This window comes from Triticum aestivum, chromosome 2B (genome assembly GCF_018294505.1).
Source record: "Triticum aestivum cultivar Chinese Spring chromosome 2B, IWGSC CS RefSeq v2.1, whole genome shotgun sequence".
In the NCBI taxonomy this organism is placed as follows: Eukaryota; Viridiplantae; Streptophyta; class Magnoliopsida; order Poales; family Poaceae; genus Triticum; species Triticum aestivum.
This window is the reverse complement of record NC_057798.1, coordinates 700,140,895-700,153,973: the sequence shown is the minus strand read 5'-3', so window position 1 is coordinate 700,153,973 and position 13,079 is coordinate 700,140,895. Positions and strand designations below refer to the sequence as shown.

The 13,079-nt window shown below is 50.0% G+C and overlaps 1 protein-coding gene across 1 annotated transcript; it reads left to right on the top strand.

Annotated features, from left to right (window-relative positions):
• Positions 1 to 4,989: 4,989 nt before the first annotated feature.
• On the top strand, positions 4,990 to 6,274 carry LOC123042160 (transcription factor AIG1-like). The gene is made up of 2 exons (XM_044464675.1): positions 4,990 to 5,217; positions 5,343 to 6,274. The coding sequence occupies exons 1-2, from the start codon at positions 5,080 to 5,082 to the stop codon at positions 5,838 to 5,840; spliced, it is 636 nt and encodes a 211-aa protein (XP_044320610.1). The 5' UTR covers positions 4,990 to 5,079; the 3' UTR covers positions 5,841 to 6,274.
• Positions 6,275 to 13,079: the final 6,805 nt, after the last annotated feature.

The window sequence follows — 13,079 nt, the reverse complement described above, 5'->3', positions numbered from 1 at the left end:
CGGGTTGTGAGGCGAGCTTCATGCTGCTGTGTCTTCAAAAGAAAGTGTGGATCCGAATAAGCAAGAGGGCGTGAAAATTTTACTTTCCGGACTACTCGGCGGATTTTTGGTACTGGCACATGATCTGAGTCGGAAGATAGAACAATTACCTCTGCATCACCAGTGTGGCTAGCTTCCGCATCATCCTGATAATAATCATTGTTAATGAGGTGTATGAAGAAAGAACCAAGAGAGTCAAGTTCTACCTCTGACTCCAGGTCATCAAGCTCTTCATCATTTGGCAGGTCATAGGCCTCGGTGGTTCTCTTCTTCGGGGGTTTCTTCGTAACCCTGGTCTTGGTGCGAGGTGCTCTCACTGGTTCGTCCTGCGGCTTCGCCGGTTTATCCTGCGATTTCCTCTTCCAGAACGGATCATCACCCTGCATAGATGGACAACAAATTATAAAGGAATTTTTAAGAGGGGACGGATTGAGACAAGAATGAGGCAATTCTTACAGCTGGCGGTTTGTTGGAAGTACAGAAGGGACTGAGCCCTACTTTGCTGCATACAGCCACCAGTTCATCAAGCATTTTCTTGACAGATTCGGTGACCTCATCATAAGTGAGTTGGATGTCAATATGATGCTAAGGGTCTTCCAAATCCCCTATGTATTCACACATTAAACCGGGGCGCCGGCTTAATGGCATAATGCTCCAAGAAACCCAGCACCGAACGAAGTCAATGCCTATCAGACCGTTTGCAACAAAAGCTCTGAGTTTTGATAGCTGAGGGGCGTATTTTGATTGTTCCTTGGCAGTCAGTCGCTGAGGAACTGAATGCTCTCTGGTAAGCCGGTGTGCATGGTAGCCCGGCAGAGGGTTCTCATCAGGTGGAGATGTATCACGGCAGTAAAACCAAGTCTGATTCCAGTCCTTGAGATGACTATGATGCTTGGCGTGAGGGAAGCTGACATCTTTCCTCTTCTGGATTGAAACCCCTCCCAGCTCAGTGTTAGGTCCATCTGTGAACTCGGTACGGTGGTTCAAATAGAAGTAATCTCTGAACAGCTCAACAGTGGGTTCTTCTTGCAGACAAGCCTCACAAAAAACTTGGAAGTTACAAATATTGGACACGGAGTTAGTTCCAATATCTTGAGGGTGGATCTGGAAGCTGGCAAGAACGTCATGGAAGAACTTTGAACCGGGCGGGATAAACCCTCGACCCAGATGGTCAGCAAAAAACAACCACCTCTCCATCCTTGGGCTCAGGAGGATTTTCTAGTCCGGGAACTCTCCGGTGTATGACTTCCTTCTTCGTTAAAACGCCAGTGGCAACAAGCCCATCTAACTATGCTTCAGTAACTCGGGAAGGGACCCAATTGCAAGCATAGAACTGTTTGGTCATTTTAACGACAAGCTGAAAAAGAGGATCAATGCCGGTTTAAGACTCATGACTGACACCTATAAATCGGCGCAAGGACGGAGGGAGAAAGCATTGAGACATATGCACATGTTAAACCGAATTTTGACAATAAAGGCGAATTGGCGGTTTAAGAGAGGGCTAATGGTACCTGGCGGATTATCATTTTCTAAAGGTTAAACCGCCTACAATGGTATGAAAGTCACAGATCTGAAAATTGCTAAGTATTGCACAAACAGGTTCTTACAGGTTGGTGTTATAATACTGGATCTACCGCAGTGCAAAAAAGGAGAAAATTCCAAAACCCTAAGTGGTGACAGCGGAACAGCAAGGGTCCAGATGAGATTGTTTCACTAAAAAATAGATGTCGTCATAAGAAAGATGGATTATGATTGCAGCCGCACAGGGATAATGCCAAGTTTTTATCAAATACTCATGTGACAGCAAGGTACAAGTGAAGAACACCGACGAACGCCGATGAACACCGAAGAATATCAAAACCCTAGCAGTAGATCTGGGGAAGAAGGAAAGAAGACTTACAGATGCTGAGGGAGCAGCGGAGAGGCGCCGCATTTCTCTGGTCAAATCAGGTTGATGCAGCGGCCGTTGTTGGGGCAGAGACGGAGGTCGACGGCGGCGGCTGTGCTCGAGCACCGAGGCGACGCGAGGAAGACGACGAGGCGAAGAGGCACGAAAGGGGAAAAGAGAAAATGACCCCTGGTCCTATTTATAAAGCTAAGGGATAGGTGACAGGCACGAGAATCGAGGAGCCCAAAAAATGGATAAGTGAAGAGTTGTCGCCTCGGTTTTTGGAGGTTCATTAATAAAAGGGAAGATGACGTCATGGCAGTTTACTACAATCCGAGAAGATGACGTCATGGCGGTTTACAAGGTTCACATGAAGATTTTCAAGAAGAAAGGTTTCTAAGTGTTGAAGATTGACATGAACAGGTTCGAATCAATCTGGGGGCTAATGTTGGGGATATAACTACTGAGTATAAACCGCCCAGGAGGGGCTGGGTTATACTCATAAGGAGTCATCCGTATTGAAGCCCATGAAGACAAGGAGTATGGCGCTTTACTACAGAGACTTAAAGGCCCAGAGCCCAAAGGCGGATTAGGGCCCGTAGACATAAACCGCCATGTGATATGTAACTTGTATTGTAAGATACGAAAAGGTAGAAACCGAGCCGGACACGTCTATGAGCCGGCCTCGGGATTCTGTAAACCGTCGTGCGTCGACCTGTGTATATAAAGGGACGACCCGACGGCGATTCAGGGACAAGAAACAACAACTCGAGAGTCAGGTAAAGCGGATTCGCTCCCTGATCATCGAGACCCCATCAATTCTACCACAACGGGATCGTAGGCTTTTACCTTCACCGCAAGGGGCCGAACCAGTATAAACTCCCCGTGTCCTTTGTCCGGTTTAACCCCTTTTAAGCTAATCTCGTTGCGATGGCTCCACGACTAAGTCCTCACACTAGGACATCTGACATGATAATTCCACGACACCATGGGTGAGAGTCAAGCCATCATGTGTGTCAAGCGCTTCGCAATCGGAATTGTGTAAGTGTTTGGTCCGGAGTATTTGAGAGCTCCCAATGTTGAAGACGCCGCAAGGCTTTTGGAGATGAACAAAGCTCGCGGGGTTCCTAGGTATGCTTGACTCAATAGATTGTATGCATTGGAGTTGGACGAACTGTCGTAAGGCATGGCATGGGCAATTCCACGACCAGAAAAAGGGTTCCACTATAATCCTTGAAGCAGTAGCCGATAAAGAGACTTGGATTTGGCGTGCTTTTTTGGAATGCATGTATCTTTGAATGGCATCAACGTTCTTAATCGGTCACCACTCATGAATAGGATTGCAAATGGTGAACCGCCACCGGTGCATTTTGTAGCAAATGATCATAAATACAACTATGACTACTATCTTGCGGATGGCATCTATCCAAAGAGGCAAACATTTGTGAAGCCATTGAAAAAACCGGAAGGTAAGAAAAATCTTGATTCCCGAAATGCTCGGGCGGCGGCTAGGAAAGATGTGGAGAGAGCTTTTGGGATTTTTCAAGCCCAATTTGCTATTGTGAGAGGACCGCCTAGATTTTGGGATCAAAAGATCCTTTGGTACATCATGAACGCTTGTGTGATCATGCATAATATGATAATCGAGAATGAGCATGGGCAAGATTTAGACTACTCTCAGTACGAGCTCTTGGGACGTCCAGTGCGAGTGCGACGGAGGGATGAGAGGGTGGCCCGATTGATTGCCTCCTATCATGCCATTCGACGTGCCGAAATGCGTGATGATTTCAGAAGGATCTAATCAAAGAATGATGGGAATGGAATGGCCGACAAAACTAGTGATTGGTATGTTTGATGTTTATTGTTGAACTTTTTGTTGTATTGGAAGATAAATTATTTGTTTGAGTTGTCATAAAATTGAACTATTTATTGTTGATTTATTTTTTTATGTGTTTGATCTTCTTGATTTTGCTTTGAGTGTCAAATGTCGTTTGTGTTGGGCGCGCACGTCCATTTTTGCAGTGCCTGCTGGAGCAGCTTGCGCGCGCAATATTTTACAGCGGCCGCTGGAGTCAGCACTCTGCCGCACTTAAAAGATATACTATTTGGCTTTGCAAATGTTATTTTAGCGCGTCGCGTGTTGCGCGGGGAGATACTCTAAGTAGATCGACGGAGTGTGTAGCAAAGCAAAAAGAAAAAAGGGTGCCTTTGCCGAGCAGGCAACGTACGAATGACATGTCCCGGCCACTCTCTTTGCTCTCAACTTTCTTCTTTCCCTTGTCTGCCCCCTGGCTGCCGCGTCGCGAGGGGACACGCCGCACAGATCCCGGCGACTTGTCCCTCGTCTTGGTTCATCGGTGGAGTGTGAGAAAAGCCACGGCTCCGCTCCATCCAGCATTCCAGCGTTTTTTACTGCACCGAAAAGCTCGAGGAATTTTGACCACTGTTGGGGAGTATACAGCGCGCCCTTTTAGCAGTACCACACCGTTCAACATCGACAAAAGCCACTCTCTTTTGCCAGTCCTCCCTGCGACGCCTGTCTCCACGACTTGACCCGAGATTTACTAGCACAGTGGTGAACTCTGAGCTTCATTGATTCGCTTGCTGCCATGCCATGGAAGAAGAGGCACTGTGGAGACATTAACCGTGGGCGGCAGGGGAAGATGGAGCTGCTAGTTAATGAAGTTGGCGAGTGCAGCGCCGACGCTCCGAAGCCGAATAACTCCGTCAAAAAGGCAGGGAGCTGGAATCGGCATGATGAGATCTCCAATCGCAAAGGCTGCCAGCGCGCAGCGATCCAAGCATACGCCATGTCCCTGCCGTGTCCCCCCGCGCCAGCCGCCAAAACAGCCGTCGTCGACCGCGCGCGCACGCTGACGCCATCCACGATCCAGCGGCAGGGCAACGGGCGACGGGAAAGCGCGGCCGGCCGCGTGTCGGCGTCCGTCCGGCCCGATCGAGAATCCACCGCGCAGCTAGCAAAGCATACGCCACCGACCCCTGGGGTTTCCCGCCTCCTCCCTCTTAAACCCCCCTCTCCCTCCCTCCCTCCCATTGTCCCATGGTGGCAGCAGCCAGCAGAGCACGACGACGCTTCAACACAACGCTTCCGCTGCCGATAGCCCGATACCACGAGTGACTAGTGAGGGTCGATGGCGACGGACGGGGAGTGCTCCACGCCGGGGAAGGGGGCGACGGTCCGGAGCCACAGCGAGGCGGAGCGCAAGCGGAGGCAGCGCATCAACGCCCATCTCGCCACGCTCCGCACGCTCGTCCCCTCGGCCTCCCGGGTACGTAACGAACGTACGTGCCGCCATGGGCACGCGCCAGGCTAGTGGTAGCTCTTGTTCGATTGGCGTCGGCGCAGATGGACCCATTTTAGTGAGATGCATGGTTGCCACGTTCGTGCGTGCAGATGGACAAGGCGGCGTTGCTGGGCGAGGTCGTGCGGCACGTGCGGGAGCTGCAGGGCAGGGCCAACGACGCGACGGAGGGCGTGGTGGACGTCGTTCCCGGGGAGACCGACGAGGTGGGCGTCGAGGAGGACGACTACCTCCTCAACGCCGGGCCGACGGACAACGAACCCCGGTGGCGGCGTCGCGTTCGGGCGTGGGTGTGCTGCGCTGACCGGCCGGGGCTCATGTCGGACTTGGGCCGCGCCGTGCGTTCCGTCGGCAGCGCGCGCCCCGTGCGCGCCGAGATCGCCACCGTCGGCGGGAGGACCCGTAGCGTCCTGGAGCTGGAGCACGTCTGCCACGAGGCCGGACCAGCCAACGACAGGGCGGTGGCGCTCTCCACCCTGCGCGCCGCCCTCCGCACCGTGCTGTTCAACCGGGAGGAGCTCCTCGCCACCGCCGCCGCCGTGGACGGATACAAGCGGCCGCGCCTCTCGCCGGTGCAGCAGCTCAGCTAGGCTAGCCCTAGCTAGCACCCATGCAACGACGCCAGGGCAGCAAAACGGAGGGGACAATGCCGTGTACACGACAGCGCCATGGTTGCCTGTTTCGTGTTGCTACTTGCTACAGGCGAATCTGCGTACGTACGTGTCGTTTCGCCTGCCATGGTCGGTTCGCGTACTTGCAAGCAGCACTAGGAGACCTGTCAGGTATACAACTGTGGCGGTGGTTGAATTTTGCAGCTTGCCTCGTGTGGTGCACTCTTGTGTTTTTTAAATTTTTTTCATCAAGTTTGGATTGAAAAAAAAAGACACAACAGTTGTGGTGCACTGTTGTGCTGAATTCTTCTGCCCATCGGTACTTCAGAACAGGCTGAGCAATAATCGATCGTTCCAACTGGTTCGCAGACCACCGCAATGTTTTGTCTTAATAACACACGGCCTTAATTTCAACTAGCAAAAAAGACCGCGCCTTGCAATACAAAAAAATACCACGCGGCCCTAACAAAATAATCATGACTGAAGACCTTAATGATTCCACGTGCATCCCATTTATGTTGTCACTTATCCTTCTTCCCACTCTTGTCAACGGCGGCTTCAGTGCTCACAATCACCACTCGCTTGAATGTTACGAATTTTAAGGTGTCTCTCTTTCTCTCCGCATAAGATGAGAAATCTATTTTTTTTCACCAGGAGGTTTTACCGAGTCATGCATGCTTGGTTATAGATGGTTTTTCTCTTCTCCTAACTAATTTTGTTGAGGTGTTGATTTCTAACCTGGTCTACACTGGTACGAAAGAAAGATGGATCATGCGCTATTGATTAATATTATCCCCTAAATAGCATTTAAAAAATGTTTAACAGGTAAAAGAACATCATATTCAGATTCTACACATTTTTCTAATCAATTTCCATATATATAATGTCAAAATCGTAGTTAGGGTTTAGAAGATATGAATATTTTTAAAAGGCATTTGAATCACATTTTTAAAAATATTTAAGAGGTAAAATAACATCATATTTAGATTCTAGACATTTTCTAATCAATCTTCATATATGACATGTCAAAATTGGAGTTAAGATTTAAAAGATGTGGATATTTCAAAATAGCATTTGAATCTGTCCAAAAAAAATGGATGGCGGGTTGATTAACTAAAAGATCAAGGCCTCATTCAGTTTGAAGGATTTTCATGGGAAAAACATAGGAACAAGGAATCCGGAGGAAAGTTTCCTATAGATGCATTCGGTTTGTAGGAAATGTGTACATTAGGAATACTATTCATTTCCTATGTTTTTTGAGGAAACTAGACATCCACTCAAAGCTCATTTTGCGCGTAGAAACGAGGCAAGTCAATTCCTTTGGATGGCAAGTGTCATCCTATCAAATTCCTATACTAATCCTAATTCCTATGTTTTGGTATCCTCCAAACCGTATGAGCCCCAAGGGGTTTTCCGGAAAAACGAGTCATTTTTTCTACTTAAATTTAGGATTGCGGGTTCATTAACTAAAAGACCAGGTTTTTTTTGAAGAAATGAAAACGAATCATTTTCCTACTTAAAATAGAACTGTGGGTTGAATTCTCAAAAATAGAGGGACTTTTCTGCAAAACAGACGCAACGTACAACCAAAAGCACTAGCCGCTTTATCATTAGGTAAAAATAACTGATAGCACTTGTAGTAGAGTCGTCCTATTGGTGCGGTCATCATAATAACTATTAATATGATGATTTAAGTTAAATAGCATTCTAAAAGAGTGGTCATTCAGCCCCTTATCGTCATTTTCAGGAACCCGGGGCCGTTGGTTTGGAGCGTGGTTCATCCACCAATCGCTTGCGCACAAAGAAAATTTCATCTCCCTCCTTAGCCTTCTGTGCGGCCCATCTTCTCTCCTTGCCCATGGCGCAGACGGCCATGGCATAGGGAAGCATGCCAATTAATGGCAGCCACCAATTGCCAATTGCTCGCGACCACTCTCGCCACATTTCCCACCATATTTTTTCGACTCGCGCCACATTTACCCGTCGCTCGCCATAAGTGGCTATAAAAAGGACATCGCCATGGCCGACTAGCTCTCAAACTTCACTTCAACACTGTTGTTCATCACCACTTTCTTCTTCCTTGTCTCCATGACGTTTCCCCTGCAGCCGGATTGGGTGCCGCAATCAGAGGAGGAACAGCGGTTGTTGGATGAGGAGATGGAGGATGGTCGTTATGTGTTGGAGACCACCCACAAGGATCATGCCCTTGATGAGTGTCCGGATTGAAATCCCAGAACACAACCATTGTATGAGATATACAACACATGTACATTGCAGATCCCGTATGAGCAGGAGAGGGCTCGCCCACACAGCTCATCTCGGGTACCATGTCTTCCCCATCGTGTATATGTTAAGAAGGCATGGGATGAGCGCTACGCTGCCCACACCTCATCCGCCCGTCCCGATGAAATTTCAAACATAGCGACACTGGGAAGGTATTGCGGGTAGAGAGCGGCCGCACCATCTGGCTACAATATGAAGAGAAACATGTGGATCTGGCGTACATTCGACATGAACATGATGACACTCATCAAGATGGCGCCCTCTTGAGCGTCCCCCTCCTGAAAAATCCGTCTCCGGACTCAATGGTAATGGTAGGAAAGAGATAAAGATGAGATCGTCAGACCGTCACATCGCCGGGCATAGAGGACAAGCTGACTCGTCACACATGCATGTGCCCGATGCACTCCATCATTGCCCTCGTGGTGAGGAACAACTAATGCATGTCCTAACACATAAAAAAGTCAATAGTTTAGTAAAAAAATGTCGATAAGTGATTTTTCTACCCCTGTGTAGCCACTTTGTAATGCAATGTTAGCTCAAATTAGTGTTTTAATCACTCTGATTGAGTGTGTGAAATTTTGAGTTGGTGCAACAAAAAAATAGAAAATATATAAAGCTCACATTATGCGACTCTATGTTTGCGCACAACAGCCATGGCCTCTTATCCATATGAATGTGCTCCATATCCGATATGACTCTGTTGGCCTAACCCATAGCCTCGTAGCATGAATCTACTACTTCCATCAAAGTTGCTTAAGCTATATTGAAATTTCTGAAGAACAATTTGTGCTCGATAGATCAATCAGATGTGAAATTTACTCAATTATGCTAAAACACTGATTTTGATATTTGTCATGCAACTGAAAAAGTTTTATCTTCAGTCCATTCTTCCATTGCATATAGACAAGGTAGCAAGGAGCACTAAAGCCCTCATCCCCACATGGGGAGTCTGTGGCCTCCACGGTGAGGGCAAGACAAGAATAAGCAGGAGATAGCGATGTCGCAGCCGCCATGGTGTTACCTATGGGAATGAGCCAAAAGCTTGACACGGGCCGCCAGCGCCGAAGAAGGGTGGGCTTGGAGGGATGTGGAGGCATGGGAGCAATGCTAGACTTACGTAAAACAAACTACGGGTTTTACGTAGTGGTGGATCGGGATTAGAGTTAGAGTTAGGAAGAGGAAGGGACCCATCCCATTGAAATTCACGAGGGAGGGGGTGGATTAGTTGGAAGCTCTGATTTCGAGTCGCTTGACTAGTCGTCGACTAGTCGACGAGTCGCAATTGCAGGAGTGACTCAGGTTCTCGACTCGCCTCCTGGCATGAGTCGAGCGACTTGAGCGACTAGTCACGAATAGTCGCTCTGTCCGAGTCGAACGACTCACTTATTTTGGGCCCCCAATACTTATTTGTTTTTAAACAATATTTGCTTGGCCCATCAGCCCATCCCACCCTTGGAAACCTATGGATCGATCCATCCCCCTCACCCTGACCTAACCCTCTCCCTGGCAGCTGCCTTCGCTCCTCCCCTGGCTACTGCTGGTGGTGTGCTCCTCCCCTCCTCCTCTGGTTGTTGCCGCTGTTGTGCTCCTCCCCTCCTCCTATGGTTGTTGCTATTACTGTGCTCCTCCACTCCTCCCCTGGCTGATGCTGCTGCTGTTGTGCTCCTCAACTCCTCCCCTGGCTGATGTTGCTGCTGTTGTGCTCCTCCACTCCTCCCCTGGTTGTTGCTGCTGATGTGTGCTCCTCCCCTGGTAAGTACTATCATGCATCCTCTTTCCTCTCTTTTCCTTTTGCTCTGATCTAGATGTTGTTTCTGCTGGTTGGACCTCTAGTGTTTCTGCTAGTTAGCTTAGGGCTTGATTTGGTGAGAAAAACAACTAAGTGGAGTTATCTTTCCTTCTATCATAGATTCACAGCAAGCACCATGTCCTCCCAGCCAGAGATATCCCAAGTTGTTCGATTAGCTCAAGCTGCAGAAGAAGCTGATGAGCACTATGATCCATTCAAAGATCCTAAGCGGAGGCCAACAAAGAGCAAGGATCCAGCATGGAAATATGCATTCTGGACAGATCTTAACAAGAGGTTGTTGCTGCAATGTAATTTGTGCGGCAAGCAAATTACCTCTGGACCTTGTAGGATGAAGAAACACCTTGCTAGAGGGTTTACAATTGTGAGTATGTGCACCAAAACAACCCCTGAAATTTGAAAGGAGATGCACGACTACTTGAGGACTCACTCATTCCGTTTCAAAAATCTTGATGGAGATGAAGGTGGTGAAGAAGATGGTGAAGAAGGTGCTGAACAAGAGAAGTGTGCAGCAAGTTCAAGAGCTTCCAACTCCAATGCCTCCACCAAAAGGAAATCAGAGGGGACTACTCATTTGGCATCGACAATGACAAAGAAGCAAGGAAAGTCCATTGCAGATCAGATTCGAAAGACACTGGAAGAGGTGGTTGCCGAGAGACATATGTCAAAGGGCACTCAAAAGACCATGAAGGATTACAACAAGAATATAAAGGAGCAAAAAGATGAAGTAGATGGTCATGTAGCTGACTTTTTGTTTGAGAATTGCCTTCCACTCAATATTGTCAATTCAAGGAGTTGGGAGATTCTATTGGAATCTATAGGGCAGTATGGCTCTGATTATATATCACCTACTTATCATCAAGTGAGGGAACCATTGCTTGAGAAGGCAAAGATCAAGACCGACAACTTGAAAGAGAAGCATGAAGTTGCATCGAAAAAATATGGTTGCTCACTCATGTCAGATGGCTGGACGAACATGATCGGGCGGCACTTGATCAACTTCCTTGTCAATAGTCCAGAAGGTACCTGTCGGGGAGGCTGATCCACGAACACCTATGGGGACCGGCGGACCGGGCCCCTTTCGGTTCGGCGGGAGGCGGAGATTGCACGAAGAGCGGATCGAGGCGAAGCACACGAGCGGTTTACCCAGCTTCGGAGCTCTCCGGAGAGATAATACTCCTACTGCTGCATGTCTGAATGTATTGAGTTCTCGCTCGGGAGCGTTGAGTGCTATAGTACACACTAGCTGCTAACGAGACCGAGCGTGAGTGTTTTTCTCTCCCCCCTCCCTCTACGTTGCGCATGGGCCTCCTTTTATATGCTAAAGGGGTCACCGACAGGTGGCAACGTAGACAAGGGTAAAAATGGAAAAGGGACTGTGGTTGGTACAGCTACCTGTACAGTGTATCCTACCTAATCCTGACGGCAGGGGACAAAGGCATTAAATGCCCATCTACGTCGCCCAAATAGTGCAAAAAGGGACCGTCAGGGACGCCACCGCTCGCCACGATGGCAATCTTATCAGCGCCGCTTGCCACCGCGCACCGCTGGCTGCACAGCCTCTTGCCACGCGCGCCTGGAAAGGCCCCAGGGCGACACGTTGATGGATGTGCTGGAGCGCGGGTACAGGGTGGTAGCTTTGCCGCGGTCGTTGTCTTGTCGCGTCCGGAAGCTTCTCGCTCATCGGGCCTCGCCAGGACGCGTGGCGCGTCGCGGCAAGTTCCTTGAGATGCCTCGGTTGGCCTTCCCGGCAAGCTCCTCTTGCCGGGGCCTTGTCTCCTTGGCTTGAATACTTTGTTCTTGAATGGCTCCACAGGAACCACGGAGGACCTTGGCGGTCATCCGGCAAGCCTTGTCGTGGGGTGCTGCAACTGCCCGTGCACAAGTTCGGGATACTAGGGTACCCCTACTCTAGTACACCGATAGGAGCCCCCGGGCCTGGGCCACACACGGTGTCGAGCGCTGTTCGGCTAGGCCCAAAACAGGGCACGGGCACGCGCGGCCTGGTTTACGCCGTATCTTTCTCCGTATCCACCGCGCCCTCCCCGAACGGCACGCGTTGAATGCGGCGTCATGGGAGAGATCGTGGGTGGTTTCTTTATTTGGAAAGACGGAGTGTCCGCCCCCTTCCTCTTTATAAGCAAGGGAAATAGGGGCAGTTCGCCCATCTCGCCGGTTGCCACTCCAATCTCAGAAATCTCCGCTGCTCCCCCTTCTTCCCAAAGCTGAAAGAGAGCAGCGCTCCGGCCCCCATCGCCACCAGCATCACCAACGCCGTCGATCTCCCCCACCACCTCCGCCATGCCTCCGAAAGCCGACAAGGGGAAGGTCGTGAAGTCGGCCGAGGCGCAGCGGCTCACGGCACTGCGGAAGGAGCGGGCAATCTTCCCCCCCCCCCCAGCTTGCCGCGAAGGAGCTGAGGGAGTACTACTACCTCTTATGGTCGACGGAGACGCGAGCGCATCCGCGTACGAAGGTACTCCCAGCTGCCGCTTCGGAACTGGCTCCGAATGGATACCCTTTCTTCGCGCTGTTCTTCTACTGTGGGCTCTGCCCGCCCTTCTCTGAATTTTTCTGCGATATCATGAACACCTACAGGTTCCGCCTCCTTGACTTCACCCCCAATGTTGTTCTGACCATGGCAGTTTTCGCACATCTCTGCGAAAACTTTGTCGGAGTCTATCCAAACGAGCTCTTTTTCGCCACTTCTTTATGCCTCGAGTTGAGAGAGGGGAGCCCTTATCCAGTGGAATCGCCTGGATCTCGAGGACCGGCAAGAAGGAAGCTTATCTGGAGGGAGAGCTCCGCAGCAAGTGGTTGGAATGGAGGGCAGACTGGTGCTGGATCGTCGAGGAGAACCCGCAGCCCTTTACCGCCCAGCGCCAAGCCCCAATAGCGCGTGGCAACGATTGGAGCAATGTGGCCCCGGAAGACGATAGGCTGAGGATTGCCGTCACCCGGATCCTACGTCTCAGGTTTGCCGGGCTCACCGTAGGCGCCGTTGGCGCAGATTTTCTTCGCTGCCGCATCGCCCCCCTGCAGGAGAGGAGGAGACCCGCCTGGGAGTTCCAGAATGCAGCGGATATCATGAGGCTGCGCCCAGGCCTCAATTTCAACTTCACTGTCTT